Here is a 19,109-nt window from a genome sequence, read left to right on the forward strand (position 1 = left end):
AAAGACTAATATTTTTTGCCGTCGGTGTCCGTTGCCATGTTTCAAAAAAGACCTCATGTTAATCGTCCAAGTACGTCGCCGAGGAGCCAGCGTCCCGCACGTTCTGATACGCCGCCGCCTGTTCGCTCAAGTTCACGTGTACGAAGACTCAACGTAACGCTGGATCCAGATGCTATTCGAGTTGAGCGAATTTGAGTTCTAAGAAAGAAAAGAGGAGGTGTTTTGTCGAGTATTACAGCTAAACACAAGGAGATTGATGACTTGCTAAACGATGTCAACAATTTGGAAGCAGTTAAGGACAAGCTAGCCGAGATAACGGATCTCTTTCAAAAGTTTGTCGAATCTCAGAACGCATATCATCGCGAGTTGGTGGACGAAGCTCATAAGGAACAATCTAACGCTTTTTTTAATGAAATTGAATCAAGTTTAAGATTTTTCTGCGATACCGTTAATGACTGGTTACGCGTTACGGAGGTGAAGCTGAATGAGATGGCCATAACTCCAGATGACAGTGCTTCTCAAGTTATCCCTAACGAGCAACATAAACATAAGAGTTCATGTGGTTCCATCCTCAGTACAGCATCTAAAGCAAGTTCAATATCTTCTGCTCGAGCTGAAGAAGCGGCAAAAATCGCTGAAATTCAAGCCGAAGCCCTTGCCTTTAACAGCGTCAACGACTTCATGAGACGGAGATGAATCTTAAAAGACAACAGCACGAGTTGGAGTTAAAGAGGGAGGAGCTGAAGCTGGAGACCGAATACGCCAAAGCTGTGGCCAGAGAGGGAGCAAACGCCAAGGCAGAATCAAAGTTTCTTCCTCCTGACGGCTTGCAGAATCGAACGCTCTCTTGTTTTCCGCCCCCAGTATTCGTCTCCAAGGATAAACAAGAAGGGGCAAAGTCTAAACCTGAAAAGATTCCCAATGAAAGAAGCGTTTCAAGTAGTTCAAGCAAGGATTCCGGCAAATCTGGTCTCAGTGATCAAGCTTATCAGATTCTCGTCCAACAAAACCCAGTAATGGAAGAATTTGTGAAACAACAGGAAACGCTGCCCAGAAGACATGTCCCTGTTTTTGATGGCAATCCTCTAGAATACTGCACTTTTATCCGTGCCTTTGAAACGGTGATCGAGGCCAAGGAACCCGATTACTCTGGTAGACTATATTATCTTGAGCAGCACACATCTGGAAGACCACAAGAGATCGTGCGCAGCTGTCTCTACATGGTTCCAAAGGAAGGTTACGAGAAGGCTAAGGGACTCCTAGAGAGAAGATTTGGCCAGAAGCATAAAATTGCAATGGCTTGCCTTGACCAAGTGACTAATGGTCCACGCATTAAAGGTGAAGATGCGGAATCACTGGAAGGTTTCTCTATCTTATTGTCGAGCTGTACGAACACTCTCAGATCCATTGTTTACTCTAACAAGATAGAAAGTCCAGATAACATGCGGAAGATCATCAACAGACTCCCACCCAGATTGCAAGCTAAATGGCGCGAAACCGCTGACCGGATTCTGAATGTGGATCAGCGAGAGATCTGTATTGAAGACATTTCAAATTTTGTTGAGCAGAAGTCGCGATCCTTAGGCAATCCCATATTCGGCAAGTTACCCTGCATGGAGAAGGAAGCCTCCGTTAACAAAGAGAAGAGGTAAAAGCCCAGAAATGACAAGCCTGGTTCGAAGAAACTAAGTCTCGCTACCATTTTTGAAAAGAATCCTGACAGTCAAGTACGTCCCGTATCTTCGTCAACCGGTAGCAAGTTTGCTTTAGCTGAAACTGCCAAAGGTTGTCTCTTCTGTCCTGCCTCCCACCATCTGTCTGATTGTTCTGATTTCGCGAAGGCATCCAATCAAGATCGTTTTGATTTCGTTATGAAAAAGAGGCAATGCTTCGCTTGCTTAAGAGTTGGTCATCAATCCAGAGGATGTCAAAAGAGGAAACCTTGTCACCACTGCGGTGGACCACATGCCACAGTTATGCACGTAGAGTAATTTGGAGAGAGACAATCACGGTCCAAACCAGAATCTCCTAGTGATGCACCTGTTGGGAGAAGTGAGACTTGATCTCAGGATAGCACAAGCCAAGGCAACTCCGAGGAGAGAAGTACCCCGCACTTCTGTGGCCTAACGTCTTTGGAGGGGTCCATAACGGACTTGCCTATTGTCCCCGTGAAGATTAAAGTTAAAGGAAGTCCTTGTGCCATTGTAACGTATGTGCTCTTGGATATTGGTTCCAATTTTACCTTCTGCGTGTTCAGCCTTCTGGAACGTCTGGGAATAGGTGGCAAGAAAACGAAACTCAAATTGACAACCATGGGAAGAAGTGAAGAAGTAGACAGCTTTATTATTAAGGATTTGCAAATTTCTGACCTAGATGAGAACGTTGTCATTCCTCTGCATGAGACGCTAGCCAGGCCAGTTATGCCAGTTTCAAAAGATGAAATCCCTAAATAAGAAGACGTTGAACGGTGGCCACATTTACGGGGATACGTCGAGCTTACAGAATTAGACTCCCAAGTGGACCTGTTGATCGGCGCCAATGTTCCTGAAGCCCTTCGGCCCAGAGAAGTTATCCCTGCTGCTAATAGAGGTCCGTACGCGACAAGAGTGGACCTCGGCTGGGTTATTAACGGCCCTACCGGACGAAAGTTGAAGAATGTCCCCTCGTGTTTCTTTGTGAAAGCCATGGAAGCTCATCCTATGTGTATTGCCTGTGCTGACTTTGCTGACGACGTTGGCTTATCCAGAGATTATCTGAAATTCATGAACGTCGTTAAAGATTCAGCCATGCAGTGCGAAGATGGTCATTATCAGATTTCGCTTCCCTTGAAGAATCCGTCCCTGAAGATGCCGGAGAATAGAGTTCAGGCAAAACGCACGATTCTTCATTTGAAACGCAAGCTCTTGGGGAATGGAAAGTTCCGAGAAGACTATGTTACCTCTGTTGAAGGAGTGATTAAAGAAGGCTTCGCTGAGAAAGTTCCCCTCGCTGACCTCAGAAGAGCGGACGGCAAGGTTTGGTATATACCGCACCATGGCGTATATCATCACAAGAAACCGGAGAAATTAAGAGTTGTTTTTGATTGCTCTGCTCAGTTCCGTGAGACTTCCCTAAACAGTGAGCTTTTCCAAGTTCCAGACTTAACCAATAACCTTCTGGGGGTGCTGATTCGTTTCCGCCAGGATCAAGTTGCAGTGATGGGAGACATTCAATCTATGTTTCATCAAGTGCGCGTCCCTGTAGCTGCTCGCGATCTTCGTCGTTTCCTGTGGTAGCCCTCTGGTGACTTAAATTAAGAATTAACAGAGTACAGAATGACGGCACATTTGTTTGGTGCTGTCTCGTCTCCTAGTTGTGCGAACTTCGCAATTCGCAAGAACGCTGAAGATCTCAAGCATGAATTTCCCTCCGATGTTGTCAATACCGTTTTGAGAAATTTCTACGTTGACGACTGCCTTAAATCTTTACCTTCAAGTAGTGCAGAGATTAAGCACGTGGATGACTTACCAAAGCTTATGTTGAGAGGAGGCTTCTGTTTTACGAAATTGGTTAATAACGACCGGAAAGTCTTAGAGTCAATTCCAATTCACGACAGGGCCAAAGATGTCAAAGAGTTGGACCTAGCCGAAGATGCTCTTCCCACCGAGAGAGACTTAGGCGTATCATGGTGCGTAGAGAACGACAAGTTTGGCTTCAAGGTCAACGTTAAGGAGCGACCATGTACAAGGCGTGGAATACTATCTATCGTCAGTTCGATATATGATCCTTTAGGAATGGCTGTACCTTTCATCTTACCCGCCAAACTACTTCTCCAAGATTTGTGTAGAAAGGGCCTTGCTTGAGACGATGAGATTCCTGACGATTACTCGTCTCGATGGCGTTCCTGGCTGCATGGGTTACCGAAGCTTTCCAAATTCTCAGTCCACAGACATGTCAAGCCCCCTGACTTTGGAAGAATTACTAGCAGCCAAACTCATCACTTTTGCGATGCCTCTCAGTCTGCGTATGGAGCGGTTTCGTATCTTCGCCTCACCAATTCGAATGGTCGAATTCATTGTTCTTTTCTCATCGGGAAATCCCGTCCCGCTCCTCTGAAACAGACGACTATCCCCAGATTGGAGTTAGCAGCTGCTACAGTATCGATTCCCTTGAACAAAATGTTGAAGAAAGAATTGGAAATGCCCATTGACACAATCACTTTCTGGACGGATAGCATGACTGTGATACGCTACATCGAAAAAAAATCGAAGCGTTTCCATACTTATGTCGCCAACCGTGTCTCCGTTATCAGAGAAGATTCCAGTCCTTTACAGTGGAGGTACATAGATACCAAGTCCAATCCTGCTGATGACGCGCCAAGAGGAGTCACTGCAGAGCCTTTTGTTCAGAATGACCGTTGGATAAAGGGGCCGGTCTTCCTCTTAAGACCGGAGTCCGATTGGATGGCACATCCCCGAAATACTGAAGATATTGTCAGAGGATGATCCCGAAGTTAAACGCGAGTCGTCTTCCTTTGCTGTCCAAGTCAGCGAAGCCTACGCGAGCCTTGCTTTTATCGTTGAGCGGTTCTCGTCTTGGTTTAGACTGCTACAGTTTATCGCTCTATGTCTTCGCTGCCAAAGAAGATTCCTTTAGAGAAAAGGAGAAGCCAGACAAGACCCCTATGGTTTTCCTGGAAAGTCCACGTGCGAATCGCTCACACTTCCAGAGTTGGAGATTGCAGAACAAGAGATCATCAAGTTTAACCAGAAAATCGCTTTTGCTGAAGAAATAGCAGCCTTAAAGAAAGGAAAGTCGGTCAAGAAATTAAGTGCGCTCGTTAAGTTAGATCCAATAATGATCCAGGGCCTCCTCCGTGTTGGCGGACGACTGAGGATAGCCACCCTGTCTGAGGATTGGAAGCATCAGATCATTATCCCGAGGGATTCTCATCTCGCTCGTCTCCTTGTTTTCCATTTTCATGAGAAAAGTGGTCATTCCGGAAGAGAATACGTCTTAGCCCTATTGCGTGAAAAGTTCTGGTTAATCCGCGCAAATTCCGTTGTTAGAAGCGTACTATCCTCCTGCTTTGGTTGAAAAAGGCGTCATGCCTCTTCTGGCGAACAAAAGATGGCAGATCTACCACCTGCAAGAGTCACCTCGGCCTAGCCTCCCTTCACTTGCGTAGGAGTAGACTATTTTGGCCCGTTTCCTGTACGCCAAAAGAGGAGCCAAGTGAAGCGCTATGGAGTGATTTTCACCTGCTTAGCACTACGAGTTGTTCACTTGGAAATATCCCACTCATTGGACACTGATTCTTTTATTCTCGCTCTGAGGCGTTTTATCGCGCGAAGACGTCAAGTGAAAGAAATTTGCTCTGACAATAGTACAAACTTCGTTGGAGGCGAAAAGGAGCTCCGTGTTATGATCGAAAGCTGGAACCAGACTGTGATCCACCAAAGTCTTCTCCAGAAAGGAATTACGTGGATCTTCAATCCGCCATCGGCCTCTCATCATGGTGGCGTGTGGGAAAGGCTAATAAGATCGACCCGAAAGATTGTTGGTGGCTTAGTGAAGGAACAGAACCTCGATGATGAAACCCTCCAGACCTTGATGTGTGAAGCAGAAAGTATCATCAATGGAAGACCTTTAACGACAGTCTCAAATGATCCAAGAGATTTGGAACCTCTTACACCAAATCATTTGCTTCTTCTTCGTCAAGACACGCCTCTTCCTCCTGGTATTTTTGAGAAAAAAGACACCCTATCAAGAAGAAGATGGCGACAGGTACAATATTTGGCGGACGTTTTTTGGAAACGTTGGAAAAAAGAATATCTGCCTCTGCTACAACAACGACAGAAATGGTTCAAAGCTGAGAGAAATTTTGCAATTGGGGATATCGTTATCGTCGTTGATGAATCTACACCCAGGAATATGTGGCCGATTGGTCGTATCACAGAAGTTTTTCCCGACAAGCAACAGTTGGTCTGTCGTGTGAAAGTTCGGACGAAGAATTCAACTTTACTTCGACCCGTGTCCAAGCTATGCCTTTTGGAATCTTGTGAACATTCAAAAGAAACACTTTAATTTAATAGAAGTCAAGTCTTTTCCTAATTTACCGCGTATATGACATTTTTTCCCAGTCTTAGAGATTTAAAGAGACATTTAATTCTTAAGTGTTAGTTTAGCTATTAGTTCCATGCGCCTTATAATGTTTCACATATATGAAACGCAAAGTTTCCGCCGTTCCATTTAGGGGCCGGAATGTAGGCGCAAAAATTTAGATTTTTGTTGTTTTGTATGTCGGCGTTACGTATTTCTATAGGTCATTAGCGTTCTTGTCTTTTGTTCCTCGTTTATTAGTTTTTTCACTCCGTTGCCCTTTGTACTTGGTTTCCCGTTCATAAGCCTTCTTTGTTTTCTTAGGCTGTTTTCGTACTCGCTAGTTTTATTTTGCATAATGCTATATATACAGGTTACTTGTTAGTTTTGTTGTTTTCTGCTCATATTGCGTAAGTCGTTCTAGTTCTAGTTAAGTTCAGTTTCGTTTTAAGTCTAGCCTTTAAGTCAAGTTCCAAGTTCTGAGTGTTTTTCTTGTCGTCACATTCGTCTGTAAGTAATCGTCGCTTATTTCGCTTGTCGTTTTCTATTCGCATTGTCATTGTCATTTTCATTGTTAATTTATTTACGTCTGTTATTTTGTTATTTTTCAGTTACCTTACCTTTCGTACTTGCTTTGGTTATTAAATATTTGGTTTGTGTACGAGTTAACGCGTTTGCGACGACAGTTGGATAAAATTGGCCACTATTGTGACGTATTTATTAATATAACAGTAAAAAGTCACGCCACGCTTAAAAAACTAATCAGACCGTGATGTGACATGGAAAAAATTAAGTAATTAAATGTCTCTTCGGAAAAGGTGGGGAAGAAATGAGCGCCTTGCGAGAGAGAACTAAACACTGGCTGGCGAAGGGGGAGGTAGGTCGGAAAATTTGAACAGATAGCTTGCCACACGATGGTGTAGAGCTAAAAAGGGGCGCTCCTATTTGCGCAAAATACTATAAAGAAATCCTCGATCACGTGTTCCTAGTACCCAGTTCACGCAGCCAGTGCTTGATAACAACAGGTATCCCGATGCAAAAATGTAATTATGTTTGGGACATGATTTTTGTTTTTACATAACGATACCTTTCCGAAAATTATACATTGGGGATTTAGTAATCTCACAAACTTAGGTAGTCGAGGGGTAATTGGCTCCGGGTCGCACTAGTTTTACGAAGAGACAATGTACTCATATGGTTGGATAAAATGGGCCACTATTGTGACGTATTTATTAAAATAACAGTAAAAGATCACACCACGCTTAACAAACCAATCAAAGCGTGACGTGACATGGAAAAAAATAAGTAATTAAATGTCTCTTCGCCAAAGGTGGGGAAGAAATAAGCACCACAAGGCACACAGCGTGTGACCTCCCCACCAAGATCCGGAACTAAGAACCCCGAGGAATATTAGAGCTGAAAACAACGAGGATATAAGAAAGACCTGTAAGGTACGGTCGTGACCAGCAGCCCTTGTCTGACCTAGTCATGTACCGAACGCCAACTGCACTGACATTGAAAACGGAGGTTAAATAACATATCAATCCTTGCCAGGACCGTAGCTCCGATGTGTGACAGATAACACATTGATAAAGTAGTACATGGGAACAGATTGGGAAAGTACACAGAAAGTGATAGCGAAAAGAGTCCACAGTGAAAAACCCTCTCAGTATGGCAGCCCCTGACTGACCCACGCATCAGAGAATCCACCGTGGCCCGTTAATGCTAACGAGAAGATGAAGACAAAATATACTGCGCCCATAACGGATGTTTAAATAGCCGTATTGAAAAGCATCTGACTGTATAACAGCTCGTGATTGACCTATACAACGGAGATTTAATCACGGCTTGACCAGTGTCTTGTAAACGTAAAAAAAACAATAAGTTAGCTTTGACTGAGGGCGGACGAATGTAAGTTCTAAAAGCGTCCGAATGCCATCTACCTAGGGCACGTATTTGCGAATCCGAAAAACCTTTCTCAGACGCACGGCACACTGCACCAATGCGAAAGCTATGGCTCTTGTAGCGAGAACAATCAAGGCCGCAAAATTTCAAAGCACGACGGAGCTCAATGTTAAAATTTTTTGTCGAGATTGCCCCACCAGCTGCACACGTGAACAAGGGGCCCTTATGGAAACCCCTAAGTTTATGGTAGTCGAGTAAGGTCTGCACGGGGCAAAATGTTTCTGAAGATTCGCTTTCTATGGTTATGACAAACGGCCGATTATTCGTGTTGTGTTTAAACTTAGAGATCACAATCTTGACAGCCGGCACTCAATAAGATTGTTTCAAAAAGGGCACTTGATCAAATTGCACAATGGTGTCAACTTGCTTTTACTTTTGCAAGATAATTCACCTATTCTGAAGAAACCGTAAAATGCTGTCATGAACATTGCCCCGAACAGAGATCTACGATAGGCAGATGGACTGGTATGCTGCAAAGGTGTAACTAAGGCGTACAATAATGGACGCAAAATGGGCATACGAACATCTGCTTGACCGCAGCGGCCTAAGGCCACAAGAAGCTTTTCAACTAAAAATGCTTTGGTCGGGTCGTAGAGGCCTTTGATCTTATGTACATATGCTATTGCTGATAGGCACGGGTTTATGGTAGCAGGAGCTAGGCCCCTGGCACATAAAAAGGAAATGAATAATGCGATACACGCGGTCGAAACAGGCAAATGTAAATTGGCACTCTAATAGCGGGTATAGAATTCAGTAAAGACAACCCAAGCACGTGAGTATTGTTTGCGAGACTGCTCCAACAATGAGGAATGTAGTAATTCTTTTAACGTATCGACCACTTCTGCGGGAGAAGGGTCTTGGGCACATCAGTTGGCTCTGGGTCGGCATCTGGGAAAGCTTTCCTGAAATCTATACAATCTGTAAACGAGAAATTTAGTCTGCCCGGGAATTTTCAACACCGGGAACATGATAAGCCCGAAACAAGATATTATGACGTAGCGATGTTAGGACAAGATCACGTACTAAGATCATGACCATGAGGTGTTTTGAAGTCTGTTTATTGATAATGTCAACCAAAATTAGATTTTACGGACAGATCAGTAAAATATTGTTAATGGAACGTGACTCGCGTGCGTTACTCGTTCTCAGTGAGCCATTCATGGCGGGTTGTTTTCAATGGAGCTACTGTGTAGTCATGCTTCCAAGGTCAGCAAAATCAATAGTTTGGTGGTAGCTTAGCTCACAACATTATGGCTTTCTTGTCCTTAGCTTATTCTAACATTTATTTGCATTGGCCAAAAGTATTAAGGCCTCATTCATAACTTGTTAAGTACACGTGTAAAGCCAAGCTGCTGTATATTACAACTTAAACTACTGGCTAAGTAAGCAGACACTGTCTAGCTATAAAAGCCCAAACAAACTGTTCAGGGTTCAATTTGCAGTTCTGTTGTGCAGTGTACTCACTATTTGCTGTCAATTTGTCAAACGTTTTTTACCATGGTTCTTCCTCGCGTTGCTTCGACCACCAATCGCTCATCCGCCCAACGCGAAGATCTTTCAGTCCTTTCAAGCGAGGTCCTGCAGCTTCGCCTTCAAGCCACGAACCTCCCAATATCTGGCTCCAAAGGGCAGCTCCTCGCCCGTATCAAGACAGCCCTGTCGGGGACCACTGGCTCTGTCCGTACTCGAAATCTAACAGCGCGGGGAACGGCAGGAAAATCTCGCCAGCGAAGAGCGCCTCGCCTTGCTGCAAATCGCCGGAGCGCCGGGCAAATTCCCGTCCGTCCAGAACCGAGCGTAGAGACTCCTGAACACGTCCCAGAACAAGGAGACAGCGCCCTATCGGAAAACGTCTCATCCTGTTCGATTGAAGATATGTTCGGGCAGGACGACCCAGAAGAACCGGTTACTCCTGCACAACAGTCCTTCAGTCCGGCACAGCGAACCACCATCGAAGTGATCGTCACTGAGTCCGTGAGCAACGCTTTGGTGGCCTTCCGCGCGCCTGAAAATGGCCACGTTTCGCCTCCACTCGACCAACGTTCCCGTGCTCCTGGCATGGCTTCGCCTTTGGGCCTGACAAGGCCAGTGGACCGCCATTTGGAGGACAAAATACTCCGAGGTGAGTACATTGATCTTGCGTTGTTGTTGCCGGACAATTTATATCAGTCCCAGACCCCCGAGCTTCAGTTACGGTTAGACGACTCGGCCCTAGGCTCCCTGAGCTCCCCGGTAACAATGGTTCGGAAGCGGAAACCCGTCATAGATACTTTCCAGAAATGGCTTGATGCCTTCACGACCTACATGCTAGTGCTTGTGACAGCCTACCCGCGAAGAGCCCTTGAACTCATAAAGTACCAGCAAATTATTAGTCGGGCCGTGACTAAATTTAAAGGTATGGCGTGGCTTTCATACGACCAACAGTTCTGTCGCCGCGCGGCCTATGATTTGACCACTAGCTGGGACAAGGTAGACCTAGAACTGTGGACTTGCCAAACCCCATTGCAGTGTTTGCTCGAGTCCATACCACATTCAAGATGACTGTCCTTCTGCTGACCCCAACAGAAAACCTCACCGAACCCTGAGTGTCTGCTTTGACTTTAACAAGTCCTCCGGCTGTCGCCGCCGCAACTGCAACTACCCGCACGTGTGTCGCCGCTGCTATTCCAGTAGCCACGCTGCCCCAGCCTGTCAACAGCAGTCGTCCACTAGCCCCGGTGCCTCCAAATCCTCTTCATCCAGTGAGCGTGGAAAAAAGTAAAGTAGAGCAGCTACGGGGCCATGTGACGCCACAAGTATCCTCACCCATTGACATTTACCGCTTAGAGTTAGACTTAGCTAATCACCCTGATAAAACTTTTGTTTCTAATCTACTTAGCATGCTTAGGGAAGGCGCACACATTGGTTATTCTGGCCCTCGTGCACACCGGGTTTCCCCTAATCTAATCTCTGCTGCCCAGCACCCTGATGTAGTTACCTCGAATTTGCGTAAAGAGGTTACCCTTGGCAGGGTTATGGGCCCCTACCCCTCACCGCCCCTGCCTAACTTTCAATGCCACCCTGTGGGTGTGGTCCCCAAAAAGCACTCAAATGAATGGCGCACAATCTACTACCTCTCCCATCTTCAAGGGACCAGCATTAACGACTATATTCCGAAGGATCCCTTTTCCCTGAGTTATGTCCGGGTCGACGACGCCATCAGTATCCTTCAGTCCCTGGGGAGGGGTGCCTTCATGGCCAAGACCGACCTCAAATCGGCTTTTCGCTTGATACCAATTCATCCAAACGACTGGAGCTTGCTGGGTATCTTCTGGCAATCCCAGTACTACGTCGATATGTTCCTTCCCTTTGGTCTCTGCAGTGCGCCATTCCTCTTTAATCAACTTTCCGACGGGCTTGAATGGATACTCAAAAACAACTATGGTCTCCAGCATGTTATTCATATCCTAGATGACTTTTTTATTGCGGAACAGTCAAAACTGTCCTGCCTTTCTAGCTTTAGTACCCTACTACGGGTTTTCATGTCACTTAAGGCCCCTGTGGTGGCGTCTAAAACCATAGGACCCTCCCAGGTAATTGAATTCATGGGAATTGTCCGAGACAGCGTACGCATGGAGGCCCGCCTGCCCCAGGACAAACTCACCCGGATAAACGACCTCCTATCCTCATTCCAAAAACGCCGTTTGCTGCATTAGCGTTTTTTTTATGTTACATCAGACCGTGTGAAGTGGGTCACCCGCCAATCTGATGGATAAAAAATTAGAGGCTGAGTTTCTGTGTTAGCGTTTTTTATGTTACATCAGACCGTATGAGGTGGGTCACCCGCCGTTGTGATGGATAAAAAATTAAAGCTGAGTTGCTGTATTAGCGTTTTTTTTTATGTTACATCAGACCGTATGAGGTGGGTCACCCGCCGTTCTGATGGATAAAAAATTAAAGGCTGAGTTGCTGTATTAGCGTTTTTTTTATGTCACATCAGACCGTATGAGGTGTGTCACCCGCCATTCTGATGGATAGAAATAATAAAGCGCTGAGCTGCTGTATTAGCGTTATTTATTTTATGTTACATGAGTTCATGACACCGACATCAACCATGACACTGGCTGTGCATTTTTTTATTTAATTATTTTTACGAGTTTGCTTTATAGTCACTTCCTTCATTTCTTCACCAGCTGTATAGTTTCGAGTTTTTTATTGCTTGTTTGTAAAATACTGACCTTACTGATAAATTAAAGTGCTCTATATAATCCCCACATAATGGTTTTTTGTCTGGTGTGAAAATAAGTTTACAATTTGGACATTTCGAGCAAAAAGTAAATTTGCCGTGCCCCCTGTTCTGAAAGCGAAAATGGATTGTTCCATTTCATCGTAAGTTCAGGAGTGAAATATTGAGGGTCGCTCTCCTGACTATAAATGTTATGATGGCTACCCCCGGAACAATAACCCGGATGATGTACAATGCAAGATCATATTAGTCAGGTTTATGTTAAGCTTGAATATTCAAAATTGTGATTGTCTAGACAAATGCTCTTCTGTGATAACTTACGTCTTCTTGGCTAAGCGAGCTTTACCTTGGTTCTGTCCCTTGTATTTCCTTTGTTTCAATGGCTACCATTTCGCATAATTAACACGCGCCAATTCCTTAGCAGAACTTTTTGCATCTGTCTGGCCTCCCTTTCATTAGCGGCCCTTAGCAATTACTTCCTTTTATTCCTTGCTTTGCGCATCTTCCTTTTTTTCCTCTAATGAACTTCCACGCGACTTTCGTGGCATGATCGATCACAATTTCGGAAGGGCGCGCTTTCCTCCCGTTCCCGCTAAACAGAACCGTAATATAATTCCGCGATCGCGTTTCAAGATGCTTATATATGTGCCCGCGTTTCCACACAGCGATACTTATTATCCAAATTCGAATAGATAGCGGCTTATCGCAAAACAATAGGAAGATAAGCTGGGAATGTTTAATTCCGAAAGTGAATGTACAACTAGTAGATCTAAAGGCCGGTCTAAAGGATGGCAATAAGTTTCCGAGCTTTGTGCACAGGACGCAGAGGAGTCACATCTGACAAAATTCAGGCTAATATTTTTTTCACCGTGCAATTTCAGCGAAATTCGCGAAAATCGATCTTGTTGATTCATTACAAAAGAAAGTACGTGGCCAAACAAAGCGTCATACGATCTTGGTATTTTGCCGACGCGTCCCTTTATATAAATCAAAGGTATATATACTTTTGATCTGCATGATCAACAATTGCATGGTACCTCTCATTAGACGGTACGTACATAAGCACCGGCATGCCACAGACTTATTTAATTGGAATTTATCCTCGCCATCTTCTTATATGAGGAGTAATGCGGTAATTTTGTATCGAGTTACGATATTCAAAAACACTGTCCAGATCGCAAAGAAAGAAGTGAGAATAACATGAACCGTTCTTTCTATGACATATTGAATGAGATTGCCGACGCCTCAAGGAACCACCAAGATTAAATCTCTGCGTGAAGTCGAACCTACAGTAGATCTAATCTGCGTCCCCTCATGGAACAACAACGCCGAAAGCGGGCCTGAAACTAAACTGATACAAGCACAACGGGTGCAGTCTCTGGTCCCTGAGTTTTGTCCTTCTAAGTGCAGCGAGTAGTAGAAAATTACTAATGTAAGGTGAAAGGACGCGGAATACTGCTACCAGGAAGAACGCAAAGGCCTAACACGCTAGTTTAAGTCCCAGTCCTGATTTTGCCAAAAAAGGGACGCGTCGTTGGCGGCCAGGAGGAGGAGGAACGACAGCAGCCGACTCGGGTGGAGAACCTGAAAGAACCAAGCAGTCTGGAGAAGAGGCTGAGGTGCAGGGTGGTGGAACAATGGCTGCAGGTACTGTAGGGACAACATCAAGCGCAGGTTGCGGAACCGTGGGTTGTCCATAGGCGGGAGGCTGAGTAGCCACTAGAAAAGCTGCAGGGACAGTGGAGTGTCTTGGTGGTAGAATAACAGGGTCGGCGTCATCTTCAGAGTCAAATGGGGAGGCTTTGTGAAGGCCACGAAGGGGGCCCTGCGGAGACTGAGCCAAAACTGTCGGGGCCACTGTTTAACATTCAGACATGGGCACCACATTGCGTTTGCTGCGAAACTGGGAGGTGGTGAACTTCCGGAACTCACAAAAAAAGTCCTCGCGAATGTTGACCACAAGGTACTTCTCACGGGCTTTCAATTTGTCTCTATCACCTTTCAAGAAGTCTGAGTCGCCGACAGAGACGGCGGCTGTGGGTAGCTTGGTACGGCAACGAACCTTAGACTTTGCACTGGGTGTGTGACTCTTCTGGCAGGAGTAATTCTGACTAATGATGAGTTGTCTGTCAACTATAGGTAGCTGTTCACCAGTTAGCTGGTCGCGCTGATTCCAGACCTCCCGCGCTGAAAGGCCATCACGCCGGATGCAGGAGTTTGTATTTGCTGTAGCGAGCGCCAGAGTGACGACAGACACAGGTCGTCCCTCAGGGGACAGGTTTAGGAGCTCTAAACCAAGCTCCTCAATGGCGCGTTCCGCGACAGGATTCTTGTTTGGATTCTTGACCCTGCCGATCTCCAAGGTAATGCCATGGCAATGGAGGATTGGGTCGGTGGCAAGTGCACAAAAACAAGGGGCAGGATCAACACGGACTGTGGCCCGCCATCGTGTAAGGAACGCAGCTGAGAACATAAGACAATGAGGGCGTTGCGGAGATCCTCATGTTTCTCACTCTGGATAAGGGCGGTTAAAGTGTGCGAAGAGACAGTCTCTCTTACTACGAGGATTAATGGTCGGTGGCGTCGGGAAACATCAGCAGCGAATGAAATGCCAATGGAGCTAGGTGCTTCCACGCTTGACTGGGGCTGGAATTGTTTAGGGATTGATTTCACTGATTCACAGGTGTGACAGGAGGAAGATACAAGGTCGATGGCTTTGTCAACGTCCAGAGCGAAGAAGTATCGGCTGAAGAGACGCTTCATTTGGTACTTTGACGGGTGACTAAACCGGATGTGAAGAGCTGTTAAAAGGCCGTCTAAGACAGAGCGAGGAACAACCAGGCGTTCACGAGGGGGTTGGAAGGGTTGATGGTCTCGCACAACGAGGAGACCGTCAGCAGTGATTACGACATCCTTAAGGTAGCGTTTTACATCAATAGTTCTGGTGGCTTTCTTAGAGGGACGGGTACCTTGGCAAAGGTGAGAGTGTGTTCTCCAGAGGTGAGGGCACTCCAGCTGGGTAGCCTGCAAGGCAGCACGAGTAGTTGAAGGGCATCTTGACAGAGCCGTGAAGAACATCATTAACAGAGAGGCAGCGAACAACAGAATCTTCAAGTTCGATGATGAATTTGCAAATTTGGCAACTAGAGTCCAAACATTCCTTTGGGTTTTGGCTTGCATAATCAGAAGGTAGGTTCTCAACTCCGGCGATATGACGTATGTAGACAGAATAGCGGCTGACTGTTGACAGGAAGGTGGTGACTCTTGAACTGGTTGAGAATTCTCCTCTCTTGAGCTTTTAGTAATCCTGAACACAAGGTCTGCTATCGGTGAGTAACTCTGTTGTGTGTGGGGATTGAATGATATAGGAGGCGAAATGTTTAATTGCCGCACCAATAGCCAAGGCTTCAATCTCGCAAGGCAACCAAGTCACTTGATGCTTGCGAAGCTTGGCACTGAAGAATCCAGCTAAGAGCAGCGACCCATTTCAATGTACATATAGTGTGAAGGCGATGCCTCTATTCTTGACAGAGCCGTCGGTCACTATCCACAGGGCATCTTGGGGCTGGGGAATTGTGATGGTCCGGTGGTTTTCCAATGCACGTTGGGTGGTTTTTAAGGTCAGCAGCAATTCGTCGCACCACACAATTTTTTCTCTGGATTCTTTCCCTGCAGTGGCTTGGTCCAAGGGATCAAGCAACTCCGCAAATCTTGGAAGCACACGGCTTAGAACTTTGTAGGCACCGACAAAGGAGCGGAGGCCTTGCACTGTTGAGGGAGGCTCCACCGAGGATAGTGCAGCCAATTTGTGGGAGCTAGCTTGCAGGGTGCCATTAGACCACACCCATCCCAGTACGATGGTCTTTCTTGGGCAGATGAAAGTTTTGGTTGCGGATAAGCGAAGCTTGTTTTTATGGAGTAGGGCAAGAACTCTCCTCAAATTGTCAAGGACTTCAATGGGGCTGTTTCCCCCAACATAGAGGTCGTCAGCGATTTTGGCAACACGGCCCTCTTGGATGAGGTCTCCCAGAACTCGGGACATCAGTTCTTCAAGACAAGTTTCGGACCCGGGCATTCCCATGACAGAACGAGTGTAAACGCGGATGCCTTTAAATGGTGGCGAAACACCACAGTATTTCTTAGATGAATTGGCCAGGCGAATCTGATAGAAAGACTTCAGCAAATCAGTGATAACCATGAACTTCCACTTCCCTATTTCACGCAGCACACTGTCAACATTTGGCATTAAGGGGGGTTGAGGCTTAGTGTACTGTGCAACTTCTCCGGAGGATGTCACAAGCCTGCTACCGCCGTTGGGCTTCTTTAGAAAAAACGAACTGTTCAGGTACTCCACATGGACGTTGACTTGCTCAGGTTTGGCAAAGACGCCGGCAGCTTCTAGCTCATCAAACTTGGCGTAATTCCTCAAGGGTGTTTCTGTTGCACTGTGGGAACCGGCCTTTGCGCTGAGGAGGAAGGGCGGGGCCAATGTTGACAACAGCCTCAATTTTGCCGCTTGCACCATTGTATTTAGAGATGGAGGGGTTGAACACATCATAAAACTAAGGGTTGAGAGGTATGAATTTGTCACGAGTGTGCTGATCGAGGCACCCATCAAGATCAACGATCCCACAGGGTGAATAGGGCTTGCAGGTGGTTGGAGGAGGAGAGACAGCACTGCATGTCATGGGAGGAGAAGTGGAGGTGGAGGCTTCGATGGGTAGAATGTGTCGAACCTGGCATAACTGCTCACCGCTCTTCAGAAAAATGAGGGAGTCTGTCATGTTGGAGACCCTTAGGGCATGATCTACGGATTGGATTTGCTGGGGAGGAGGCCACGCATCTCCTGGTTTACGTGGCATGTTAGAAGCACAGTCTAGCCGGGGCTCAAGGGCCCACAAGGTGTCGGAGTCAGCGTCAGAAGGGGTACTGAAGTGGACATACTCCCCTGGCAAAACAACTGTGCGGATTGGGTTGTGTAGCAGGAAGGATTGTGTACGCCGCACATTGGGTTGACGTGTATGCCTGGAGGGTGAGCTGTAGCTGATAATTCTGGCTCCACCTATCTCAATCTGACGTTTGGCAGGGCGAACACCAATGTCGTTGCGGACCAAGAGGGGGTTGCCGGCCAGGATATCGACGTCTAGCTGACGAACGACAAGGGCATCTAATTCAAATGTCCACTGTCCACGGGTAAGGGAGCAGCGGACCTCGCCAATGACATCCATTGGGGTAACTCCATCAGCCTGACAAGCCATTTGGGAGGCCGGGGTTATGGGGAAACCATACAGCTTGACAGAGGAGGCGCGGACCATGTTGGACGTTGCACCGGTGTCCAGGGTCAGCTGCACTGGCTGTTCGTGATAAAAGATGTTAAGGACAGGTGATTGGACTATGCTCACACGACGGGCTGCTGGCTCTTCACCCTGCGCTGGTGGGACTGCAAGGTTACTGCTCTCATCCAAGGGCTCGTACTCCTCAGCACCGAGGTCGTCAGGGTCATCCATCACCATGCGTGACCGAGCCCATGGTCGACGGTCACGGTCAGGCAAGTAACGACAATCCATCGGGTTGTGAGTGTTATGTGGGCGACCGGCTGTTTCTGCAGAGGATGCAGGACAAGAAGGGGCGTCGTCGAGGTTGGCCCTGACAACTATTAGGGGGGCGCCGTGGTGTGGTACTGCCAATACGCATGGCTTTGGTATCTTCAATGCTACGTAACTCATCAAGGAGAGATCCAAGAGCTTGAGAGATCTCAGGTTTGAGGGAAGCCAGGGTCTTATTGCGTAATTCAGAACCGTAATTTTGGTCACTAAGAGAGGTACGCCTGGATGTATCAACTGGAGCCAGAGGACAACAACAGTGTTCTCTAGTGTGGGGGAGAGGTCTTCATCGGCAGTTACCTGGTTTCCATGGTGTGTTAAGCCGCCATGAACAGAAAGGAGGTTATCCTCAGAGAAGCCATAAGACGCTGAAACAGGTGCTCGGGTCTCTCATCTGGCTGTAGGTGTATACTAGCCAAGTCAAGAAAGTGCGCTCCGGTGGACTGGAAACCTTAATGTTGACGGATTTTCTGCCAAATGTCGTTCAGGGAAGTTGAGTATTTAAGGAAAGAATTCTTAGAGATTACAGGACAGAAGTTGGCTATTTGGCCGAGTAGTAGGTCCAGATAGGCGTTCTTTTGGGCGGCCGTGGGTCGCTGAGCTTCAGGAACCGCAGTGCCACCGTCGGTTAGGCCCCTACGTGGATTGATCGAGGAAGGGAACAAAGTTCTTGTCGAGAGAAAGAACATAGATCAAGTTCTGCCGCCAACGTTCGTACGAAGTAATCGTCTCGATCTTTGTTAGCTGCCACTGTTTGGGTGCTCGAGGCGAGGCGGCCATGTTGGAAAGTTCACAAATCGCTCACCCGAAAAAACGAATTTGTCACCTTGTTATGGAGTAGATGTCGCAGGATCCGAAGTCCACACTAGTTTTAGGGAATTCGAGGCGTGGGTTAAGCGCTGCCACCACGCCAATAAGGAGGAAACACTGCGTTAACTCGAAGGTTTATTATACGACAACTCGGATCAATGGCGAGCACATGGAACAGACAACGTACAGACACGCGTGCGCAGTGCTGACAACCGCTGGGTACAATGTAAATAATGTAGTGGCGCTGCACGTATTTCTTGCGGGTGTTTTGTTGTTCACACCCTTACAGGAACGTGATTTGTATTGTAAAAGTTATGTATAAATAAGTTCCCCATGTAATCTTGCTCCATACTCCCTGCTGAAGTTATCAGACGAAACCGGTCAGAGAATAAACCTTAAGTCAACAAGATTTCGTTGCTGTGTGC

At 46.5% G+C, this 19,109-nt stretch overlaps 3 protein-coding genes and 2 pseudogenes across 7 annotated transcripts in view; 3 read left to right on the top strand and 2 right to left on the bottom strand.

Annotated features, from left to right (window-relative positions):
* Window positions 1-19,109, bottom strand: part of LOC146475179 (uncharacterized) — a 453,604-nt gene that overhangs the window by 407,345 nt on the left and 27,150 nt on the right. The gene's annotated exons all lie outside the window — the stretch shown is intronic.
* Window positions 3,315-3,842, top strand: LOC146475200 (uncharacterized). Its single transcript, XM_085116241.1, has one exon. It carries the CDS (start codon window positions 3,315-3,317, stop codon window positions 3,840-3,842), a length of 528 nt encoding a protein of 175 aa, XP_084972367.1.
* LOC146475201 (uncharacterized) lies at window positions 5,404-6,066 on the top strand. The gene has a single exon (XM_085116242.1). The coding sequence runs from the start codon at window positions 5,404-5,406 to the stop codon at window positions 6,064-6,066; it is 663 nt and encodes a 220-aa protein (XP_084972368.1).
* LOC146475202 (uncharacterized) lies at window positions 9,054-10,807 on the top strand (annotated as a pseudogene).
* Window positions 13,760-18,926, bottom strand: LOC146475203 (uncharacterized; annotated as a pseudogene).

The sequence above is a fragment of the Pavona decussata genome, unplaced genomic scaffold (assembly GCF_977016875.1).
Source record: "Pavona decussata unplaced genomic scaffold, jaPavDecu1.1 SCAFFOLD_85, whole genome shotgun sequence".
In the NCBI taxonomy this organism is placed as follows: domain Eukaryota; kingdom Metazoa; phylum Cnidaria; class Anthozoa; order Scleractinia; family Agariciidae; genus Pavona; species Pavona decussata.

Excerpts from the sequence above, each read along its gene's own strand:
- LOC146475200 (XM_085116241.1), top strand. The coding sequence starts at position 3,315 with ATGACGGCACATTTGTTTGGTGCTGTCTCGTCTCCTAGTTGTGCGAAC.
- LOC146475201 (XM_085116242.1), top strand. The coding sequence starts at position 5,404 with ATGATCGAAAGCTGGAACCAGACTGTGATCCACCAAAGTCTTCTCCAG.